Genomic DNA, 22052 nt, shown 5'->3' on the forward strand with positions numbered 1-22052 from the left:
ACAACCTGGTACCAAGTGCTGCCTCCTGTCCTGTGAGCTGGTTTCTCTTCCAGCATTCGTGGCTATTCTGAATTCCTGTGAAGGACAGTGCCTTCAAAGCTGTGACTTGACTGTTTGCAGTATGCTGTGGTCACAGTCCTCATGACAACTACTACATTATGCTTTAGCACATAATGTGTAAAGGGTACCCAGAATACCTTACTCTTTTCTTAGATTTTTTCAACATTTTTTAATGAGCAAGAGCAAGTGTTTTGGGTCCACAAAGAACAACTAAATAGGCCAGATGAGGTAAGCATAGAGATCAGAATAGCTGTAGCAGCTGTACTTAGAATCCTCATTTTTAACTGATCAGAACTGGTGAGACATGATTTAGAAATATGTTTTGGTTCCTTATACCAGACTTATGAAAAAATAAATTGCTGAGATAATGAATATGATTGAAGAGGCTCATTAACTCATACCTAAGGGATTTTTTTTTCTGTTGTTAACAGTACTGCTAACTCTACAGTAAAAGGAAAAAACAAAAACAAAACATGAAACAGTTGCAAAGGTCTTTGCTCTCATTGTTTTCTGTGACAGAGTAGAGTTAGGCTAGTAAGTGTTTTCTGATGTTTGAGTATTATTTAAAATTTTGATAGACTTTGCCATATTCAAGGATAACCTTTCAAGTATTTTTTTGACTGCACTGCCATTCATCCTTGGATATCATTACACATTGAAATCAGAAAGGAAACTTACTCTTCTGGTCAACCTCCAATGGTGTATGCCAGTGTAAAACAGAATATATCAGAATGCATTCATAGGTAAGTAACATTTAAGGGTTAAGGAGTCACTGAAATTTTGAACTGAAGTTAGAGTTTCAGTTTAAATACCAGACATTATCTCTAGAGTATGTAATTAGAGCTTAGATATAATCAGTATCTCTGTAAGTAGTGCTCTGAAGATATTATATGCTGTGTTGAAAGTTTTTTTACACATGCATATCTATGCGCTCCTTGCTTTCTATCTTTCCAGCATTCTCAGAAATGACAGATGTACATGTTCCTATTTCAACAAAAGTTAATAGTTTACATATCTGAGATACTGTGTTTACATTACATTTTCAGGAAAATTGTTCCAATGATCCTGTTACTGCTTTTCATTTATTTGGGAGCTCAAGGAAAAATTGAGAAGGTGTGGCCTTGAGAAGTCCTTTATTTCAAGCCTCCAACTACAGTAGTGATGGAATGGCATCAGCCTTAACAGATGTTTGTTCAGTTACCTCCAACACTGCACACTGCACAACTGCCCCATGCTATCCATTCCTAAGCTGAATCTTTCTATATGTAAAACAAGCCAATTTGTGGATAATTTCCTTGTTCACAGCAGGCAGGAAACACATTTTATTTGATGTCTTAGATCTACTTTTTACGATTTGAATGCTGTTATCATGGTAGTCTTCAGTTTTCTTTATAGACCAAGAAACCCCAGACGCTTGCTGTTCTTATATATCATGTTCTATAGCTGCTGACCATTTTCATTCCCGTCTTCTGCAGTGTCCTCTGCTGATCTGCACCTTACTCAGGTAAACCTTACCAATACTTTTAGTATAGTGATATGATAGGCTTCCTTACACCTCACCATAGATTTACAGTTTAACAGAATCATATAATCATAGAATGGTTTGGATTGGAAGGGACCTTAGAGATCATCTAATTCCAACCCCCCTGCCATGGGCAGGGACACCTTCCACTAGATCAGGTTGCTCAAAGCCCCATCCAACCTGGCCTTGAACACTTCCAGGGATGGGATATCCAAGAATTCTCTGGGCAACCTGTACCAGTGCCTCACCACCCTCCTAGTAAAGAATTTCTTCCTTATATCTATATTACATCTACCTTCTTTTGGTTTAAAGCCATTGCCCCATGTCCTAATAATACATGCTTTGATAAAGGGTCCCTCTCCAGCCTTCTTGTAGGACCTCTTTAGATACTGGGAGGTCAATATAAGGGTATAAGGCCTCTTCTCCAGACACAACCACCCCCACTTTCTCATCCTGTCTTCAAAGGAGAGGTTCTCGAGGCCTCTGATCAACCTTGCATCCACAGCTTCTCTGAGCAACCTGTTCCAGTGCCTCATCAGCCTCATAGTAAAGAATTTCTTCCTTATATCTAATCTAAATCTACTCCCTTTTAGTTTAAAACCATTACTCCTTATCCTATCAATACAATCCCTGACAAGGGGACGCTCTTGTGCTTTTCTCTGGACCCCCTACGGGTACTGGAGGGCTGCAATGGGATCTCCCCAGAGACTTCTCTTTTCCAGGCTGAAGAACCCAAACTTCCCCAGCCTGCCTTCATAGGAGAGTTTCTCCAGCCGTTTAATGATCTTTGTGGCCCTCCTCTGGACTCGCACTAGTGGGTTCATGTCCTTCTTGTGCTGGGGGCCTCAGAGCTGAATGCAATACTCCAGGCCAGGTCTCGTGAGAGCAAAGCAGAGGGGGACAGTCACCTCCCTTGACCTGCTGGTCATGTTTCTTTTGATGTAGTCCAGGATGTGGCTTGCTTTCTGGGCTTCAAGAGCACATTGCAGGCTCATGTTAAGCTTCTCATCAACCAACACCTCCAAGTCCTTCTCTTCAGAGCTGCTTTCAATTCATTCTCCACCCAACCTGTATTCATCTTTGGGATTGCCCCTACCTTGCTGAACTTCATGAGGTTCACACTGGCCCACCTCTCAAGCTTGTTTAGGTACCTCTGGATGGCATCCCTTCCCTCCAGTGTGTAAACCACACCACATAGCTTGGTGTAATCAGCAGACTTGCTGAGGGTGAGGAATGGCATTTGTATTGAATTTACGTGGCAAAGTTTTGGTAGTAGGGTCTGCAGGGGTGGCCTCAGTGAGAAGAGCCCAGAAGGTGCCCCATGTTATATAAGGGCCTGTTTCAGTTGGCTCCAAAGGAACCTACCACCGCCCAAAGCCGAGCCAATAAGCGATGTTTATTGATCAGTATGATACACAAAAGCAGCTGGGAGAGTGAGGAGCGAGAAGCAGCCCTGCAGGCCCCAAGGTCAGTGCAGCAGGAGGGCAGGAGGTGCTCCAGGCAGGCAGCAGCAGTTCCCCTGCGGGCTGTGGAGAGGCCCCTGGTGGAGCAGGCTGTCCCCCTGCGGCCCATGGGTCCCACATGGAGCAGATCTCCACGCTGCAGCCCGTGGAGGAGCCTCCGGTGGAGCAGGTGGATGTGGCCTGGAGAAGGCTGCGGGCCATGGAGAGCCAGCACAGGAGCAAGCCCCCGGCCGGAGCTGCAGCCTGTGGAGAGGAGCCCACACAGGAGCAAAGGGTCTCAGTGTTCTAGCTTGTAATAGGTAATAAATTATATTAGTCTGCCTATGCTGAGTCTCTTTTGCTTGTGATAGTAATTGCTGAGTGATCTCCCTGTCCTTATCTCAACCTTTGAACCCTTTTCATCATATTTTCTCCCCCTTTTACTTTGAGGAGGGGAGTGAGAGTGTGGTTGTGGTGGAGCTCAGCTGCCCAGCTGAGTAAAATCACCACATCACTTGTCACTGATCTTCACTTGGACTCAGAGTTGTTGAACACAACTCTTTGAGTGTGACCATTCAGCCAATTCCTTATCCAGCAAGTGGTCCATCCATCAGCTCTCTGTATCTCCAGTTTAGAGAGAAGGATATTATGCAGGACAGCGTCAAATGTTTTGCACAAGTCCATGTAGATTATACTTTTAACCCCATCGTAGAAGGCCAGCAGATTTGTCAGGCACAGTCTGGCCTTAGTGAAGCCATATTGGCTGTCACTAATCACCTCTCTGTTTTCCGTGTGTCTTAGCGTAGTTTCCAGGAGGATCTGCTTTGTGATCTTGCTGGGCACAGAGTTGAGACTGACTGGCCTGTAGACCATTTTGCTCATATGTGCATTGTTACTGATGTATGCTGTTGACTCTTCCTTTTTGAAGAGTTGCCCGCTAATCAGTTATCCTTTATAAGTCAGCAATTCTTGCTGAAAATAGTAATTTCATTAGTTTTTCTTAGATTGGTCCTCCAGTACTTAAAGATGTTTTTGAATGTTTGAATTGCATTTTGCTCTTAGGTGGAATTCTATAGAATCAGTTCACCTGTTGCTCATTTTAGGGCCCTTAACTTTATGGTCAATTTCTGGAGGTACTACCTGGTTTCAGAGTCTGAAGTTAGACCATGAATTTTGAGACTAAAATCACTCCACGTGTTCTTGTCTTTCACTGAGTCCCCCCCCCCCCTTTTTTTTTTTAGGCCTGACAATTCATATGCTATCAGCTCCCCACCTTCCTCTCCTCCCCCCCCCCCCCCCCCCTTTTTTTTTTCTTTTTTCCTTTCTGGAAAAGATAGTATCTCCTATTTTCTTTGAGCATAAAAACAAGATTTACAAGGAAGCTGACTGTTTCCCACCAGACATTATTACCTCAATGTTGCACTTTTCAAAGAAATAATATAACTGATCTGGTTTTGGTTGCTGTTATGCTGGGTACTATGCAAATACATAACAAAAATTATGGTTCTTACTACAGAGATGTTACAAGGTTATAGTCTTCTGTTTCAATTGAGAGGCTCTTCTGAATCTGTTGCTTCCTCCTCATATTCTGTTGTTTAGGTTATTCTGTAAAACCGGACATGTCCTAGTCTTTTCCCTCTTATACAACTTAACAATTCTGGGGAGAGATGTATTGACATCATATTATCTTTACAGGCCAAATTATTAACCTTTTCCTGTCCTGGCCTCATAAGACATTTTCGTGTTCCACTAGCTTCCCTTCTTCCTGCTTCTCTGGAAAGTGATGTCTCTTCACATTCATAAGTAGAAACATCCAAATGGATCGGAGCACAATGGTGATTTGACAGAACAATTCTTTTTAATCTCTGTATAATTCTCAGAGAAAGTAATATGGAAATGCAGAAGAGAATCTGTGTGTGTGTTACTATCCCAGGATTCTGTGGTATCATGCACTGTTGTTGTGGGGTCCAGCCTGAGATGGGTTTCAGTAGAATTTAGGAAAATTCTATCAAGAAAGATGACAGGCCTACAAAAGAAATTTGGCTACTCTGCTTCAGCATCACAATTCTGGATGCACCATGGATACAAAAGTGTTTCTAAATACATTACTTATTTTCTATAGGCTCGTCTTTTATGAACTTCATTTTTGCACTTCATTTTGGGTTTAAACAAAACCAAACAAACAAAAACTTTTGATGTATTTGGAAGTTTTCTTTCATTTCTTTCATTACCCTTAACATGCTTTTTGGATTTTTTCACCTATATTTACAAAGCAATTAGTGAGTAAAATTTGCATTCCCTCTCAGAATTACCTACAAAAAGGTAATTTGGACACCAACAACAGTGATTGTTGTATGGCTGCCTAGTCATGCTGTTAGAAGTTCAGCCAGAAACAAGGATACTTGGTAAGTGGTAGCATGAATCTCCTGGTGCATAAGTATGGGTTTCTTGCTATTAGCAAGACAAAAGCCTATTTGTATTGCAGTCACAGTTTTTGTTCCAGACAAAAAACTATATATTGCTATATGATAGCACATTGAGCTACATGATATGCTATGTAGAAGCTTGACCTGTTCTTACGTAGCAGCCGAGCCAGAGCAAGTTATGCAAGCCTTGAGTCTACTGTGTGTATTGTTTGACTTAGTGTAGCTCTTAACAAACAGGATTGAATGAAATAAAGGTAACTTACTGTTGTCTAAGTCACACACATGGTATGTAGGTCAGCTGAAGTGTCATTGATATGTCCAGCGGTAAATTGGAGATAGCCCAGCTGGGTTAATGTGAGTTCTACAGTCAGTCAAAACATGAAAAAGGTGCACAGAAAATTTGCTGCCTATTATGTTTTTCTACCCATAGTCATTAGATGCCACAATTACACTGTAATTTACGAGGTCTTCTCCCAAGGATATATGTGTCATTTCTTGGGGAGAGGAAAGGTTCATTTCTTTAACAAGCTGTTGCTATCTATTCAAAATAACACTTGAGCTTTGTTTGGGCTAATCCTTCATAAGATACAGAACAAAATTTTCTGCTTCTATCTATCACATAGCTGTAATTCACAGTCACCAGAGTATAGTGGTAATCTACAGTTCCCTTTATTGTTCACCTTATATTTTGAACCTTCATGTTAGTGTCTCAGGTACACTGGCTAAGATTTGCCTTTCTGTTCCTTTTCATTGAAATCCATCAAGATAACGTTTATTTTTAATAGCAATGAAGCCCTAGATGTCTTCTAGTATCAAGATAGCTTGAAAACACTAGTGTGTTTACCCATTAGAAAACAGGACTATGCAAATGCATGAGCTTAGGTTTGGAGGTTGTACATCTTTGGGGTTCTGCAGCTGAGTTAATTACGAGTTTGCCTGAGTTAATTTATGTGGGTGCAAGTGATGTCTAAATATAGGTTTAAAGCATTTGGTTCTAAATTAACCTGTGCAGCAAGAGGTGAGATTAAGCAACAATAGCAGTAAGGAATATTATGAGCACAAATATGGTTTATGTTTGCAATATCTTTAATTTATTTTTAGAGGAGAAATGGTCTATTCCGCAGGCATGAAAAGTTCAGCTTCAAGAATCTGAGAAGCAAGGAAAATATTTAGAAAAAAATATATATATATAATTTTTAAAAAGTTGGAGGTCAGGAAAAAAAAAAATGATCTTGGTCCAACATACCTATTTTTTACAACTAAGACTGAAATTTCACTTTCCATCTGTGCAATTATTCAACTGACACAGTAAACATTTCTGATAATGCATAAAAAAATGAAAACTGACAACATGCTCAAACATTACTTAAACATGCTTATAAAAATGAAAAAAGGCTGTACAAACCTGTTTACTCTTTTTTGGTCTCTTTGAGACTGTAGCAACAGTAATATCCAGCCCTTCTAAAATCTATACATCTCAAGTCTTGCATGGCAGTCAGATCTCATGAGACTTCTGGCCCAAGAGGTTTTAATAAATGTCCAAACTTTTTAGATATTCACTCTGTCCATGTTTTTGAAGTTAGCCTGTCAAACCAACAAAAGAACAAACAAAATATAAAGCTCTCAAAGGACTCCATTGCTGGAAGAGAAGCATGAATTTCAGGATGTATCCTTATCAGAGAATAATCTTCTTGAACATGTCTCTGTTTGCTTAAAACTCACATTTTAGTATTTATGCTATTAAAATTCTGAATTCATTATTTTCATGCACCACTCCAACCATAGTGGAAATGCTTTTGAAAATCAATGTTATCTTCTGAAATCTGTCATTGACAGTGGAAATGGTGAATTATATAATTTTTATGCACATATATGTAATAAATACATTGTGGGAAATGTGATTCTTAACTGCCTTATCATTAATACACATTTGAAAGTGTGTCCAGTAGATAAGCATTGCATAATGTGTCTGGTACATTGTATTAATCTGGTGGTCTATATTGTTTTGATTTATATTTTGCTTGCTTTTACACCCATATAGTTTGGTAAGAAGGCACTTCTGTGGAGATCTACATGAAGATTCTTTTTTCAGCTGACTTTACTTACTAAATAAAATGTTGTTGACATAAATGTGTTTTCTGATTCCATGCGCTAATCTGTTTTTCTGTCTATTCCAGTTGTAAAAATTGGATACCTCGTTACCTTTAACAATACAGCAAAGAGGATCTTTACAGTTATCTTTTTCATTATCTTATATATAAGGAAATCTCTGGTGTCTCTGTTCAGACACTTCGTAGAAACAGAATTTTATTTTAGGCTTAATTTTGTTTGTTTATTTTTTAACTTAAACAGAAAAGATATTTCTGATTTCCTCAGGTTCTGTATACTTCCTTCTCTCCCTCTCTTTGTAACATGCATGAATTTTTAGGTAAGTGTCAGATGCATTGATTTTTCCCTCTAGGAGCACATCACTGTCTTCTTAATGATTGCCTGCCTGGCAGCTGATGAGAGTATTTTCCTCCTGCACTTAAAGGGGGAGAAAAAAAATCTTACCTAAAGCCCACTGAAAGTGGTGAGAGTCTTTTAAAATATTGTGTCTTTGGATTCAAACCAAAGACATAGATTTGCCTCCCAGGTTGCAACCTATCAATGAAACCTCAACTTTTATGCTTTGAATCACCTATGAGGTAGTGAAGAGTTTTTGTTGCACAAACAGGATATTTCTGCAAATAACTCTGAAATGCATTCCCCCCTGACCCCACAAGATTGGTAAGGAGAATTTTACTTTTTTATGATGTGACCATGCAGTAATGTGCATAGATGTGTGCCTATTATTGTATAGATATATAGAATACCTATGTTTCATTTATAGATATTTGCCTGGAGTTAATGTGGCACACACATTAATGGTTAAAATAACAGTACCAAAATATTTAAATGTCTTGAAAATCTTGAATTTTGTTGTCATTTCTTCTCAGGGACCATATCTGTGAACACATTACGTACTCCATATACTGCACCGGGAGAAAGTGAAATCCTTGACTTGGATGATGACTTGTATCTTGGAGGTTTACCAGAAAATAAAGCAGGCCTCGTCTTCCCAACAGAGGTGTGGACAGCACTTCTCAATTATGGATACGTCGGCTGCATTAGAGATTTATTTATTGATGGTCAAAGCAAAGATATTCGACAGATGGCTGAAATTCAAAGTACAGCTGGAGTAAAACCTTCATGCTCAAGAGAAACTGCAAAACCATGCCTTAGCAACCCCTGTAAAAACAATGGTGTATGCAGGGACGGGTGGAACAGATATGTTTGTGATTGCTCTGGGACGGGGTACCTTGGCAGATCTTGTGAAAGAGGTAAGTTCCATGAGATGGCCATGTTTCTACTTTAATCATCCTGTACGATGTTTAAAATGGTACATTATCATTAACTCTTCTGATGCAGAAAAAGTGTCTTTGATTTCATTTGGTGACGACGGAAATGGAGCGCTGCTCTAGGTTGAAAGAAGTAACACTAGAAGAAAGACTTTAGATGACTTTTTAAGATGCATAGATATTAGTTGACTATGACAGAGCTAGTACCTGCTAAATGTCTGTAGGAAAATGTCTCGCCTTTTGTCATCATACGCTGATGAGTTATTAAAAGATTTGTGAAAGTAATTTCAATTAGTATTGCATAAGTGAATGCACATTCCAGTTCCAAACTGAGGTCTCATTCTCTGCCACTTTACATCAATACCACTGAGTAATTAAATTTCATTTAGAATTCCACAGTATCACTTAAATTCACGGCCAGAATTTCTGCCATGAATCAAAGCAAAAAAAACTGTGTAGAAATCTGTATTTCTTACTTAACATTTTTTTCTGAAGTTCCTAGTTCCCAAGGAAACTGTTTCTACTCATCTTAATTCACTGAGTAGCCCTCTGCCCTAGAAAAGGTAAATGTAAAGTTGACAAACCCTATTTATTTAATTGAAAAGGTGGATAGCGGAAAGGAAGACAGAAGTTGAGGTTAAGAAAAAAATAGGAAAAAAATCTGTAATATAATTAATGTATAGAGTATGCCAATGAAAGATTCTAATACAAGTAGTAGGACAGCAATAAAAAACAAACAAACAAAACCTTAGTTAACATTGTAGGTGTTTATTTGTATTCTTGTTTAGAATAGGAAATATTTGAATGCCAGAAGTTGTATTTTGTAAAGTCTCATATTGCAGTTGACAGAGTATAGTTTTCTTCAAGCTGAAATCTACATTTCAAGGTTATTGGATGGCAACTTAAGTTATGCCCCTCTAGTTTGGTTCATTTTAGTGGGTAATAAGATAAACCAAAAATGTATTCTTTTAAAATAAAAACCCGAAGTTGTATGTAAATAGACATATGCAATTATGTAGAATTAATGCCATCATATTATTAGCATCTGCAAGTAGATTCTCAGTCTTTTCTCTTTTCCTTATTTTTCGAATATATAAGCTCTTGGCGCGTGATTTTGATATCTCCAGATTGTTGTGTTACTGCTGGAGCGAAGCTCGCAGAGGGCATAACTGAGCTGTCGGTTGGATTACAAAAGCCTTCAGTTAACCATGTCTGGTGTACCACCCTGTGGTAAAATTCTGCTATTACATATGGCAGAAGTGAAAATAGGACTTTTTAGCTCGAGATCTAGGATGCATGTACAAAAAAAAAAAAATGCAGATCTGCAAAGAACTTAAAAGCAGTCTTATTCATAGCAATTTTCCATAAGTATACTTGACAGGTGGTAATATTTTATGTAAAAAACCTTTTAGTCTCTTTTATTTTCCATACTTCAGCCATGCTTTCCGTACTTTTCAGCCATCTTCCAATATAGAGCTTGATTTCCCAACACATTCTCCTGGTGGCAATGGTGATACTAGAAAGGTGTAATTGGTTTCTTTACCGTTTGTGTGGCACTTCGGACAGTATGTTGCTGTTTCCTACTCTTCTTGGTTTTCCAAAGGAAACCACACAAAAGGAGGTCTCCTTACAGAAAGATTCATATCCCAAATAGTCATGCATTAACACAACTATAGCTTTTGGGATTCTGAAAGCAATGTGTTGACATCCTACCAAAGATATTATAACTTTTACTCATGTGCAGTAACTGATAAACTATTGTATTTGGTGATGTAAGTAACACAATTATAATTGTTCAAACTAATTTAAGCAAAATAGGAACATGTTCATTTCGACAATACAGTTCTACACATAGGACAATTGTTAGAATAAAATATTAGAGATTAAGCAACTGGGATATTTAAGGCTAAATGATTAAGATGACTGCATTGAACTTAAGTGTGTAGCTACCATTTACTACAATTTATTTTTTTTTATATTATTTCCCCCCAAATAGGAGTACTAACATCCATATGTGGACGTATCTTGTATAATGCAACATCCGAAATAAGTCTGGTGCACAAAAACCATGGTGCACAACTCAGTTCAATTTTAATTTCTGGATACTTAAAATTAATATTTTTCATATCTAATTACTTTTTATCTTGTTGCAAGTTATTCTTGATATTATGCTTCTTTGTAAGCTTAAACATCAGTATAATCTGTAGATTGGCTTTAGGAGATTATTAAAACTATAGCAGATGGACAGACAGCTGTCACAGCAATATAATTTGGTTTCCTATCTTACTTCCATTGTGACCACAATATGTGACTGCCTTTTGCAGCTGTATGCTTTTTGACTTGATAGCTAGGAACAATGTACAAGAGTAAATTCATCAAACAGTGGTAAGGAAAAAGTAGGTCTGCAAAGATTTGTCAAAGTGGCATTTCTGAGGAGAAAATATATTTAAATTAGTGTGTCTGTGTACATGTACGCATTGTGCATGCAAAGCATCTGCATATACACATATACATTAAATACAGTTTTCACTCCTTTACATTATCTCTGGATGCTTTAAATAAATAATAAGTAAATAAACAACAACAAAAAAAAAACACAAAGGAAACCCACAGATGATATGATGACAGATTTTCATGAAGAATTGTGTGCTATCTTCAAAATATGATTATGGTAATTATATCCCTGTTTTGCATAAAATAATTAGTCTTGAGTGTTTAAGTTCTAGTTCCTTTACTGTGTAGCTTAGGACCTCAGTCCTGAAATAATACTGCTGTAGAAATTGGGATGAATCACTTTGCCTTCTGTTTATAGATTATCCCGTAATTAATTGCATATCAGGTATTATTCCCATCAGGTCGATGGAAAGGTTCCTCATGTTTTATCAAGGCTGAAGCAAAGGGCCCAGATGGATTAAAGTAGCCATGATAGAAAACATACAAGCAATAGTTAGCTGAGTGTTGTATATGAAAGTGCATAAAAGAAAGAAAACAATAAAATAAAATAAAAACAGCAAACACAAAAAAGTTTGTCAGTAGGCATTGATATACCTGAATAAACCCACACAGTTTATAGGATTGTAATTTTATATATATATATATATATACCAGTGATTTTTTTTCAAGGCAGGATATTGTTGCTGTAACTAAAAGAGAACAAATCTGAATAGTTAATTACTGATGCTTTGGATTGTTCACATATTTCCTGACATGGCTCTGGGCTGTATCATTTATCATTTTGAGGCAAAGCTTGTATGTGATTCGATAGGCAGCACACACCAAGGATGATTTCATGCTTTAAAAATGGCTCTGTGGGCTGTAAAACAGTCCTCGCATTTACAAACACTTTGAAACTGAAAAAAGCAGGAAAAAAAATAATTTTGACTTGACTTTGGAAGCACCACAAGGGGTCCAGAGGAAACAAGATCCGGTTTTATTTATTTATTTATAAAGTTGCAGTAAGCATTTATGCATCATGTTAAAAACCAACACAAACCTGATTGTAAAATGTAAGAAAAATGAGGATCCTGAATCTCTTCTCATACTAGTATTAGCTGATGTGTTTGTGGTGACTGACATGTTGCTGATTTAGGTAATATCTGTATAGGAAAGAATAGATTAGAATAGAAAGAATAGCCCTGGAGATTTTAATCAGAAACAATCTGAAGGGGAAAAAAAAAAAAAAAAAAAAAGGAGAAGAGAATCCTTCTGTGGTTTTTTTTTTTTTTGGTTGGTTGGTTTTTGTTTGTTTGTTTTTTTATCATGGAAGTAGCAAGAGTTTCCAATGTCAGCTTTACAAATATATTGAAGAAGGAATGTATAAGATCTTTTTTTATCAGTCTATGCATGATATCTTACTGTTCATTTCTTGTGAATAACTCTACTGCGTGCGCTTATTTCCTGCCCCCCAAAAATGGTTGATAAAGTGTGATAAGTTTTTTTCTGATATTTCTCTTTTCATTGCCATGTTTCCCCACTGAATTGATAGTAAAGCTACTGTTCTTGCCATGGAGACTCTAACTCTATCAACAAATAGCACGTTCTGAGCAAGAATTAGCATGTAATCTAATAATTAGATGAACAAGAAGAAAAAAGACACTGTCAACTTTTACATGAGTAAAGTAGTAGAGTAGATCTCAGTGAGTAGCAGTGTAGATCTCAATGAAAGATGAGGCACACAAGCCAATAAGAATTAGCTGGTCCAAAGCAAGTTAGGCAAAAATGAATACATGCTTATAGCCAAACTTTCTTTGAGTTTCGCATGACTGGTATAACCCTTGCTGCCTCTCCAATGCTCAAGTTGCCATCTTACTGAATAGGCCTTGCAAATTAATAGGCCATTCTAGGCAGCTGAAACAATTGCAGGGTGGAAACAATTGTGTTAAACAACTGAAACAAAATCTCTAGTTATAAGAAAGTCAAAACAAGCACATTTTTTTTACCTTGGAAACTATTTTTTGTTACTGTCCAAATCCAAACCTCTCTCTCTGAAGGATTATAGTAGTGTAGGCATATCTATGAACATTACAAGACATCTATGAGGGGAGAGAGAACTTAGTGTACGCTCAAAGGTCTCTTACATGTACTACTAGATGTCTTCTATCCAGCCAAGACCAACAGAATGTGGAAATTTGCAGACCTGAGAACAATGTTGAGTGAAGTGGAAATGATGCTAAGTTGCATAGATGGCAAATCACAGCTTGCTGTCCTTAAAGGGAAGCACACTGTTGTCAAAAGACCATCAACTTGTATGTATAACATAGCAATCATTTAATAATGATTTAACAATATAATAATAATTTAATAATGATTTAAAAATAGGTTTTCCTAGTAATGTATTTACCAGAAGATCCATTTCAAGTGAGTGAACTAAACATTATTATTTTTTCTATTTTAGGGATATGTAGTATCACTGATCTTCAGTTATGGTTCTCAGGGCAGTGCTAAATCTTGATTGAATCCCTGCTTCCTGCTATTTTTTTTTTAATTTATTTTTTTTCTGTGATACCTTTATATCTTAGAATATATAAGAGTTTATATATTCTAAGATATAAGATATATAAGAGAGAATATACTCAGAGCTCCCCATTCTGAAAGCAGCTAGTTGACATGAAGGGGTTTCCTGGTTGCCCCAAAGCTTTTAAGTCATTTGATCTTCTCTTCAGTCTCCTTGGTTTGTTCTTGGAACATCTGTTTCCAAAATAGCTGGCACAGTAAGGTTTAGGAGGATTGAGTATCTAATCACATCAGGTCTGTTCACCATGATGTTAAACACTCACAGGTCATCTCTGATTAAATTAAGACAGTTCCTTCTCTCCTTTTTCTGTCATTTTCTAAAAGACTGAATAGTTATAGAAAAAGCCAGCAAATAGTACCAGTGCTGATTCTAACACCTTTTATATTATCAGATGATAATTTATCAGCAAAGACCTCTAGTGTTGTTGAATGTGGTTCAACTTGTAACATTTAATCTGATTTTACTTAGTTTATGAAATACACGTTGTACTAATGTTTTTTTTAATAGAAAATATAAAAAGACTTTTTGCTTTCTCTCATGTTACCACGTGACTTAAATTTTTATGCTTGAACTTCTTTAATTACCTAAATCGCATTTACCCTGGTTAAGGTCTTGAGAGGTTTTTGTGCCAGACTAAAGATTGAGATATAGGAATTAACTGTAATCCATCTCCTCCCTCAGCAATCCCCAATCAATCAAAATAACAAATAAGTAAATCAATAAAAATCCTCCCTCCCTTCCTTCCTTCCTAGGAAGTAAGTGCTATTTCACATTTCCTGTGCCTTCCTTAGATCTGCTGCCTGCCTGCTCTTTTTCCTTGTTGCTCATTTGTGCTAGTATTGGGCGAGTAGATTTTTTTTTTTTTTTTTCCAGTGGGTTTATGTTGCCTCAGGATTGCATCTTTTCCTAACAAAGGCTGGAGGTCTGGTGTAGTCTTCATGACTCTACACTTTACTTTAAGAAACAAATAACGGCCTTCACTTTCTCTGAACTGCTGTGTCCTGCTGTAACCCTTCTGCTTCATTTCTTCCTTTCCACCAGTGTGGTCCTTCTGCTTCCTTCCTTGTTACCAGCACTGAGTCTGGGAGAAGACGACTTGCGGCTGGTTGCTCTGGGCTCCAATGGCCCACCACTGCTCTGTGCCAGAGACTATTGCTGGGAACATTTTCTGCAGTCTGAAGCTGACAGTTACATGCTTGTCTCAGGGGTTTTCATATCCTACCCTCAATATGCCAAGTCCAGTCTTGATCCTAAGCTTGAGGCTGTTGTCATGTCTGTACACACATTTTTGATTCTCTCATACTTGAGTCATCATGGTTGTGAAGCAATCTGTGCTTTACGCAAACTACTTGTGGTAGTCACCTTTTTCACCCTAATGACTTAAGGCTTCTTTTTGCTAACTGGATGATAATCTTAACTGTGGTAGTAGCAATCTCAATAGATTTATACATAAAGTATCCTAAAGCACTTATCTAGGTAGATGACAGTCAGATATGACCTTCTAAGAAATCGTAATGTTTACCTGAATACCTTTTACAGGCTTTGATATATTTTGCATAGTACAGGCCCAGTCTGGCAATCATTTATTTACAGGTGATTTTACCCATCTGTTTGAAGATGCATAAAAAGCATTAACAGAGTAATTGTAGAATATTTTGGTGCTTTTAAAAGAAACACAAGTGTTTTTTTTTTTAATGTTTGACAGTAATAATAATTGTAATATGTAATTTTTCTGTCATGCTGTGTGATATACATTTATCACCTTGTATTTGAGCAATGTTAATAAATACATTATACTTCTTTAATAACTGATTTTCTACTTTATGTTTTCAGAGGCAACAATTTTAAGCTATGATGGAAGTATGTTTATGAAAATACAGCTCCCTGTTGTGATGCATACCGAGGCAGAAGATGTTTCTTTACGGTTCAGGTCTCAGCGAGCTTATGGCATTTTAATGGCAACTACTTCTAGGGAATCTGCAGATACCCTCCGATTAGAGTTGGATGCAGGACGAGTTAAACTAACGGTCAACCTAGGTAACAAACTCTTCCTCCAAGAAATTAACATTTTCTTTACATTTTTCTTTTTGCTTGCAAACATTTATGAAACAGCCTGTTTTAACATTAAAAATAAACTGAAATGTTATATAAATACATGTTGATGCAACATTTGCATATGTACATACACACACAAATACATGCCCATTATTATACTTCTTTTTTTTCTTTTTTTTTTTTTTTTGCATTTTTGTATTCTTTATATAGTCTTAACATATTCCATCACAATATTTTTGTATTATTGTGTATTCTAAAAAGAGAAGACTAGTTCATCAGTGGTACTTTTAGGCTAAATTATTTTTCTTCATTGTGGAAGACCGGTGTCCCTCCTCAACTTATCCATAGTAGAAATTCCACAATTTGAATGTGCAAGAAGAAACAACATGTACATAGTTCAGTTCATTTCTAGGTCCACCAACTAATGTACAACATACATATATTTTAAAGAATATCTATTTTTAATGCTGAAAATATTGCAATTAACTATAATTTCCACTGATGGATTTCGTGGTCTCCTTTTTTTAGCTGTCAAATCTACAGTAAACTCATCTTCTATTTTTTAAACAGTTCTGTGGTGGTATTTTTGCAGTTTCGAAAAATAACACAACCCTTCAATGCCCAAAGACTGCGGCCCTCAGCAAACAGCCATGTGAACACAGGAGGCACAAACCCTTTTACAGAAAACAAAAAAGAAAGAACAACAACAACAACAAAGAAAATTGGTTTCCTATTTTGAAATATGATGGACAAAATGTTAGGTTATACTTTTCTCTAATTAAATAGTACTAATAATAGTAAAAATAATAAATTTAAAGTCCTTTTCTCATGCTTATGTATAAATCTAAGAAAGGACCTGATGGAGAATAGAAGTACGCTTAGGAAAATGCACGTTCAATGAAGTCATTCACACTCTGGAGTGATTTTTTTTTTAAAGGGAATTAAGTATATAGATAAACATATTATTAAATCATAGCAGATAAAATGATTCCCAGAAACAATGAAAAAAAAAAAAACAAACAAAACAAAACACCTATCCGTCCACTTTATGAAAAAAACAAAACAAAAAAACTGAACAGTGTCGTGGTGTTTAGGCTTCTGCAGAGCGGAGAAGCGAAGGGTTTCCCCGTCTCCTCCTTTCTTGCACTACCCTCTAGTGTCGAGCTGGGGATCCTGCAAGCGGCCGGGCGCTGCGGCGCCGGGCGGCAGCGCGGAGCCTCCCGCAGGTTCGTTTTCTGTAAAAGGGGCTATGCCGCTGCTGGTCCTTTGCTGTTTGTAACCACTTTTCTGATGCGGTTGACGACACATGACAAACTCAGCTATATGGAAACAAAATCTAGGTTTAATGGTATATCTGTTCCTCAAAGGTACATACCAGAAGTAGCTGCACAAACCAAATAGCATGGCAGAGATTTATTTATTTTTTTATTATTATTTTATTTTATTTCAGTGATAAAGGCAGATAACCCAGCACAGTACAGATCAGGTCATTTTCTTTCTCTACAAAATACGCTATGTCTGTCAGGTTTTGCCTACTTACATAGTTCAAGAAATCCATGCTTTAGCAATATTGTTTCTTCTTATCTCCCCCAACCCATTTCTTTTCTTTCTCTCTCTCTCTTTTTTTTTTTTTTTTATTTAAGTCAGGCAAGTAAATAATTTGAAAACAGACAGTGTTCTCTAATTGTCACAATATGTGATTATTTTCTGTGTATTAATGTAGCTTTAAATATAGTCACTGTTTTTTATTACTTCTATACTTTAAAAAATAAAAAATAAACAAGTGTCAAACCCTATTTATAGGCCTAGAAAATGAAATTTGTAGTTTACTATTTAGTTGTTAAAGATCAGCCTTTGAGGTATACTATACAAGAGTTGTCCAAGGTGTCTGACTGTGGCCTGGCTTGCTCTATAACCCATTGTGACGGAGCACTTTCTAATTGCGCTAAGATAAATTAACTGTTCTTTCACAGATGGGGAAAAGGTTGCAGCCTGCCTCAATTAAGCATCTTTGACATTTAATCTGATTTTTTCGCTTAGATTTGTCACCATGTAGCTTTGTTTGAAATTGGCCATTTTTACCCTATTTGTCGTTTCTATTTATAAAGATTTATCGCAGTATATCTGGGTTATAACAGTATGTAAAGACCGATGATATGGAGTGGCCATATTTGCATGTGTCTGTCCCCGGAAGGGTGGACTGTGATTTTATTGGATGTCTGCAGCTATTACCTTGAAGGATAAATTTTCATTTTTCATCTATTCTTCCCCATCTAGACTGTATCAGGATTAACTGTAATTCCAGTAAGTGCCTATTCAAACTTTTTAAAATGTTATTCCACCATTATAAAATATGCAAACTAGATGAAAAAGATTGTGGACAGCTTGCAAGTGCTTGATAATTTATTAATGAAATGTGATGATTAATTATCGGTGTGTAAAAAGTCATCATATACATTGGTGGTTTTTTTTTTGTTTGTTTTTGTTTTTCCTTCCTATATGATATAACTTTTAACTGGAATGTTAAAAAAGGAATGATTCTACAGGCTGTAAATATATGCAGAGGAAATAGCGCAGTAACTACCTGCAGTACTGCATTCCGCTAACCAGGCTATTTTATTGACAGTAGCTATCAAATTTTTAAACCAACATTTCTGATAAGCTGTCACATCTTTTCCCCCTCGTCTTCCCTTTTCTATCAAGCTTTCTTGACATTTTACCTCCAACCTGTGGTGAGGTTGTCAGAACATAGTACGAGAATTTCTATTTTATAATCTTCCTAGACAATTAAATGTATTAACTGGCTGCTTATAACAATTGGTTTTGCTAAGCCATTGTTTTATGGGAACACAATATATTACTGTAAGGACATAATTAACTCTGAGAATAACTGTATTTCTATGATGATTTTTTACACTCTAATCATGTAAAAACCTTAAATTGAACATTTTTTCTCTGTGATATGCATGTTTATGAAACAGAGGGAAACATTTGCCAGATGAATGGACTAAATTTTAACTTCTCTGATATTATTTGGATTAAGAGGCTATATTCTGAAAGGAGAAAAAGGACTGTGATTTTATTTTGAGTCTATGGAATTCCTGAATGGTGTCAACAAAAGTACTGATAGTAAGTATGGTAGATATGAGTTTTGGGTTTTTTTTTTTCCTTTCCCTTTCCAACAGGTTTTGCAAGCCATGGACTGGCTTTATGCAAATAAAAGCAAAGCTAAGCAACAATAGTAGTTAGAATCTGTAGTGTAAATAGCTTCCCAAAAGTCACCAAAATAACCTCCCATAATAGCTTTATAGTCCACAAAGAAAAATAGGGATTGTATTAAATTGTCTTTAAAAACAAAGTTTTCTTGGGGCAAGTTTTTAGTCTGAACCATGCTTAAATACAGACAGATTTTGCAATACAGTACAGGAAATGCTTTCAGGTACCAAGGCATAAATATAGCCTCCTCATTTAAAATTAAATAAATTAATAAATTAAATCGTTCAGTTTTAAAGGTGATTAGTTTCCCTACTGTCCATTGGAAAAAAAAATAATTTTGTTGATGTCAGTTGTAGGACACTTTTTCTCTGGATCAAGTCCCAAATAGAAAAAATTAAAAATAAAAATCCAAGTATAAGGCAAGCAGCTTTTTTAGAAGTATAATTAGTTGATCTGCTACTGCTAAATTCTCTTTTTTTCCTAGCAAAAGCAGTCATTCTTTTTTTTCTTAACTTCCTTAATAAAATTCCTCTGAAAAAGAATAAGGTGAAAAAAAATGTTGATAGACCCACAACACAATAAATATATTTTTAAATCTCTTTCAAACAAAATGAAGTGTCATAAAAATAAATTAAAATGATTTCCAGGATCCACTGTCAAGTAAGTTTTGCATCAAAAGAGAACCTGCAAATACAGAGTAAGTAAGTAATAAGCCTCCAATTAGAGGACTGTAAACAGCAGGAATATGTTTACTGAACTGAGCTAGCAGTTGTGAATTTTTCTTGGTCTCATACAAAAGTAGCATAACTTCTGTACAAAATATTCTTCGTAGCAAATGCTCAAAGTTATTTTTCCTTACAGTTTGTTCGTAACCTTTTTGCTATTATAAATGAACTTTCATGATTAGTTCCATCTCCCTTTGTTGCTTGTGTACTGGACAGATTTCTGTGAGCTTTTGTTACCTATTTTGGTAAGTACTACAATACTTTCTTACCAGTACTCGCTGCAGTTTTTCAACAACCAGATAACATTTCATAAGTGATTTCTGTGTTTTAATTTTTAGATGATGAAGAATTATTGCTCTAAGCATTCTTTAGAATATGTTTTCTTATTAAACAACATAATGGATTTTAGTGGAACACACACAATTTGTCTCAAAGCAACAGCATACACAACTTGAGTCTTAATTTGCTAAAATCTATAATAGTTCAATGGCTACCCTTTTGTGGCTTTCAATCTATGGAGAGCTGGATGTGTACCAATCCTGATTTTATGTTGCTAGAAGTAGATCTGTTTTTCATGTTTAGGAAGCTATTTTCAGATTTTTCCATTTCTGTTGCTTAGAAATCAAGAATCTTAATGTAATTTCAACAGTGGGACTGAAATGCCATTTATTTTAACTATAGTAGCAATAATACGGTTAAGATCAGGATGAAAGTTTCTGTTTTGAATTTGGAGAAAGAACTTTAAAAAAAATGTAAAACCAAACGTAAACAAAAATGGTGTTTTTTTGAGAGAAGAAAAGGAAAAAAATGAATGTAAGCACCTAGTTTCCTCCAGTGAATTGAAAAACTAGTGAATAAAATGTTACACTTCCTTTTCCCCTTCTCCCTTGAGAGCAGCCTGAAAGTTGGCTTCTGCTCAATGCAATCAAATGACCAGCATAACTGGCTAGTCAGAGCTCAGAGTTTTGTAGCAATTTGTACTACACTTTGTCATAGCATGACTTCACCTCTAGCTAATGTCCTGTGTTGTAGAAGAGGTGGCATTTTGTGGTCTTCCTTATATGAAATAAATATATATTTTTTAAAATTTTCAAAATGTTAATAATATGTCAGGTTATTACTGAGCTTGCGTCTCATTAAAAATATTATGGAGACTGTTCGCATCATGCCATTTTTGAAGAACTGGGTAACATGCTAAAGTCAAGCTATTTTTATTTTGTGCTAGCTTAAAAGATTGGTATCTTTATAAAACCATATACCACTAGAAATTCCTTCCCATGTCAATCAGAAAATGCCATTCCAGAAATGTTGGTTTTGTTCACCTTTAAATCACTACAGGATGTTCTTCAGACTGAAAGTTTACAAAATAAAATTGTCCATCAAACAAGTGAAATAAATGGTCCTTTTAAACTGCAGGTACATTTAGGTCAATGTTAAGACCAACATCAGAAGAAAGGGGAAAACTTAAATTACAAACAAAAATGGCTACTATTGTTTCAGTCATACTTTTCACAGACATTCATTTAAAAACATGACTAAGGTGAGTGATGATGGTTAAAATAACAGAAATCCTTCATGTGCAGGATTGCTTGACACTTGATGTTCTGTACAAACAACTCTACGTTGATTGCTCTACAGCTCTTAGACATTGTATACAAAACTGATGAGCTAATTCTTAAAAATTTCCTACAGAGAAATGCATAAAAAATTAAATTTCTCCCTTGAAGAGGGAAGTAATGTCTGTGCAAGTTTGTGTGAGAGACATTGCATAGATTGCTATTTATTTAGATATTCAAATCTTGTGAACTTTATTACACCTAATACAATGCTCACTTTTCTCCTTTTTGCATACACCATTTTAAGATCAAATCTATCCTGTATTCCTTTATATACCCAAAATACCACTGAAGTATTTTGTTTGAATATGGCTTGCAGATCTTGATCCTTCCTAAATGATACTCAATTTCACATGGATTCTAAATATCAGGGTAGCATTGTTTCCATTATAATTTATGCCTTTCAGTCTGCAATTAAAAGACCAGTAAATCCAGTTGAATAGAATGGATATTTTTTTTCCTAGTATGTTTTAGAGACAGATTTTCATCCTGTGAAATTCACATGACATACATAACAGATTTTGAATGCCTAATGAACAAATATAGGTATGCTATATTTTCATAGAGACTGTCATCTGCATCTAAGCAAAACAGGT

The 22052-nt window shown here is 36.0% G+C and overlaps 1 protein-coding gene across 28 annotated transcripts in view; it reads left to right on the top strand.

Moving 5' to 3' along the window:
• NRXN1 (neurexin 1) overlaps positions 1-22052 on the top strand; it is a 736316-nt gene that overhangs the window by 310730 nt on the left and 403534 nt on the right. For 20 of the 28 annotated variants that reach the window (XM_066993543.1, XM_048078446.2, XM_048078445.2 and 17 more), the window contains 3 exons: positions 8429-8812; positions 15678-15881; positions 18177-18203. In XM_066993543.1, coding sequence (XP_066849644.1) covers positions 8429-8812; positions 15678-15881; positions 18177-18203 — 615 coding nt within the window. The remainder of the gene's footprint in view (positions 1-8428; positions 8813-15677; positions 15882-18176; positions 18204-22052) is intronic. The other 8 variants (XM_066993546.1, XM_048078454.2, XM_066993555.1 and 5 more) reach the window with 1 other exon arrangement.

This window comes from Anser cygnoides, chromosome 3, assembly GCF_040182565.1.
Source record: "Anser cygnoides isolate HZ-2024a breed goose chromosome 3, Taihu_goose_T2T_genome, whole genome shotgun sequence".
Classification (NCBI taxonomy): Eukaryota; Metazoa; Chordata; class Aves; order Anseriformes; family Anatidae; genus Anser; species Anser cygnoides.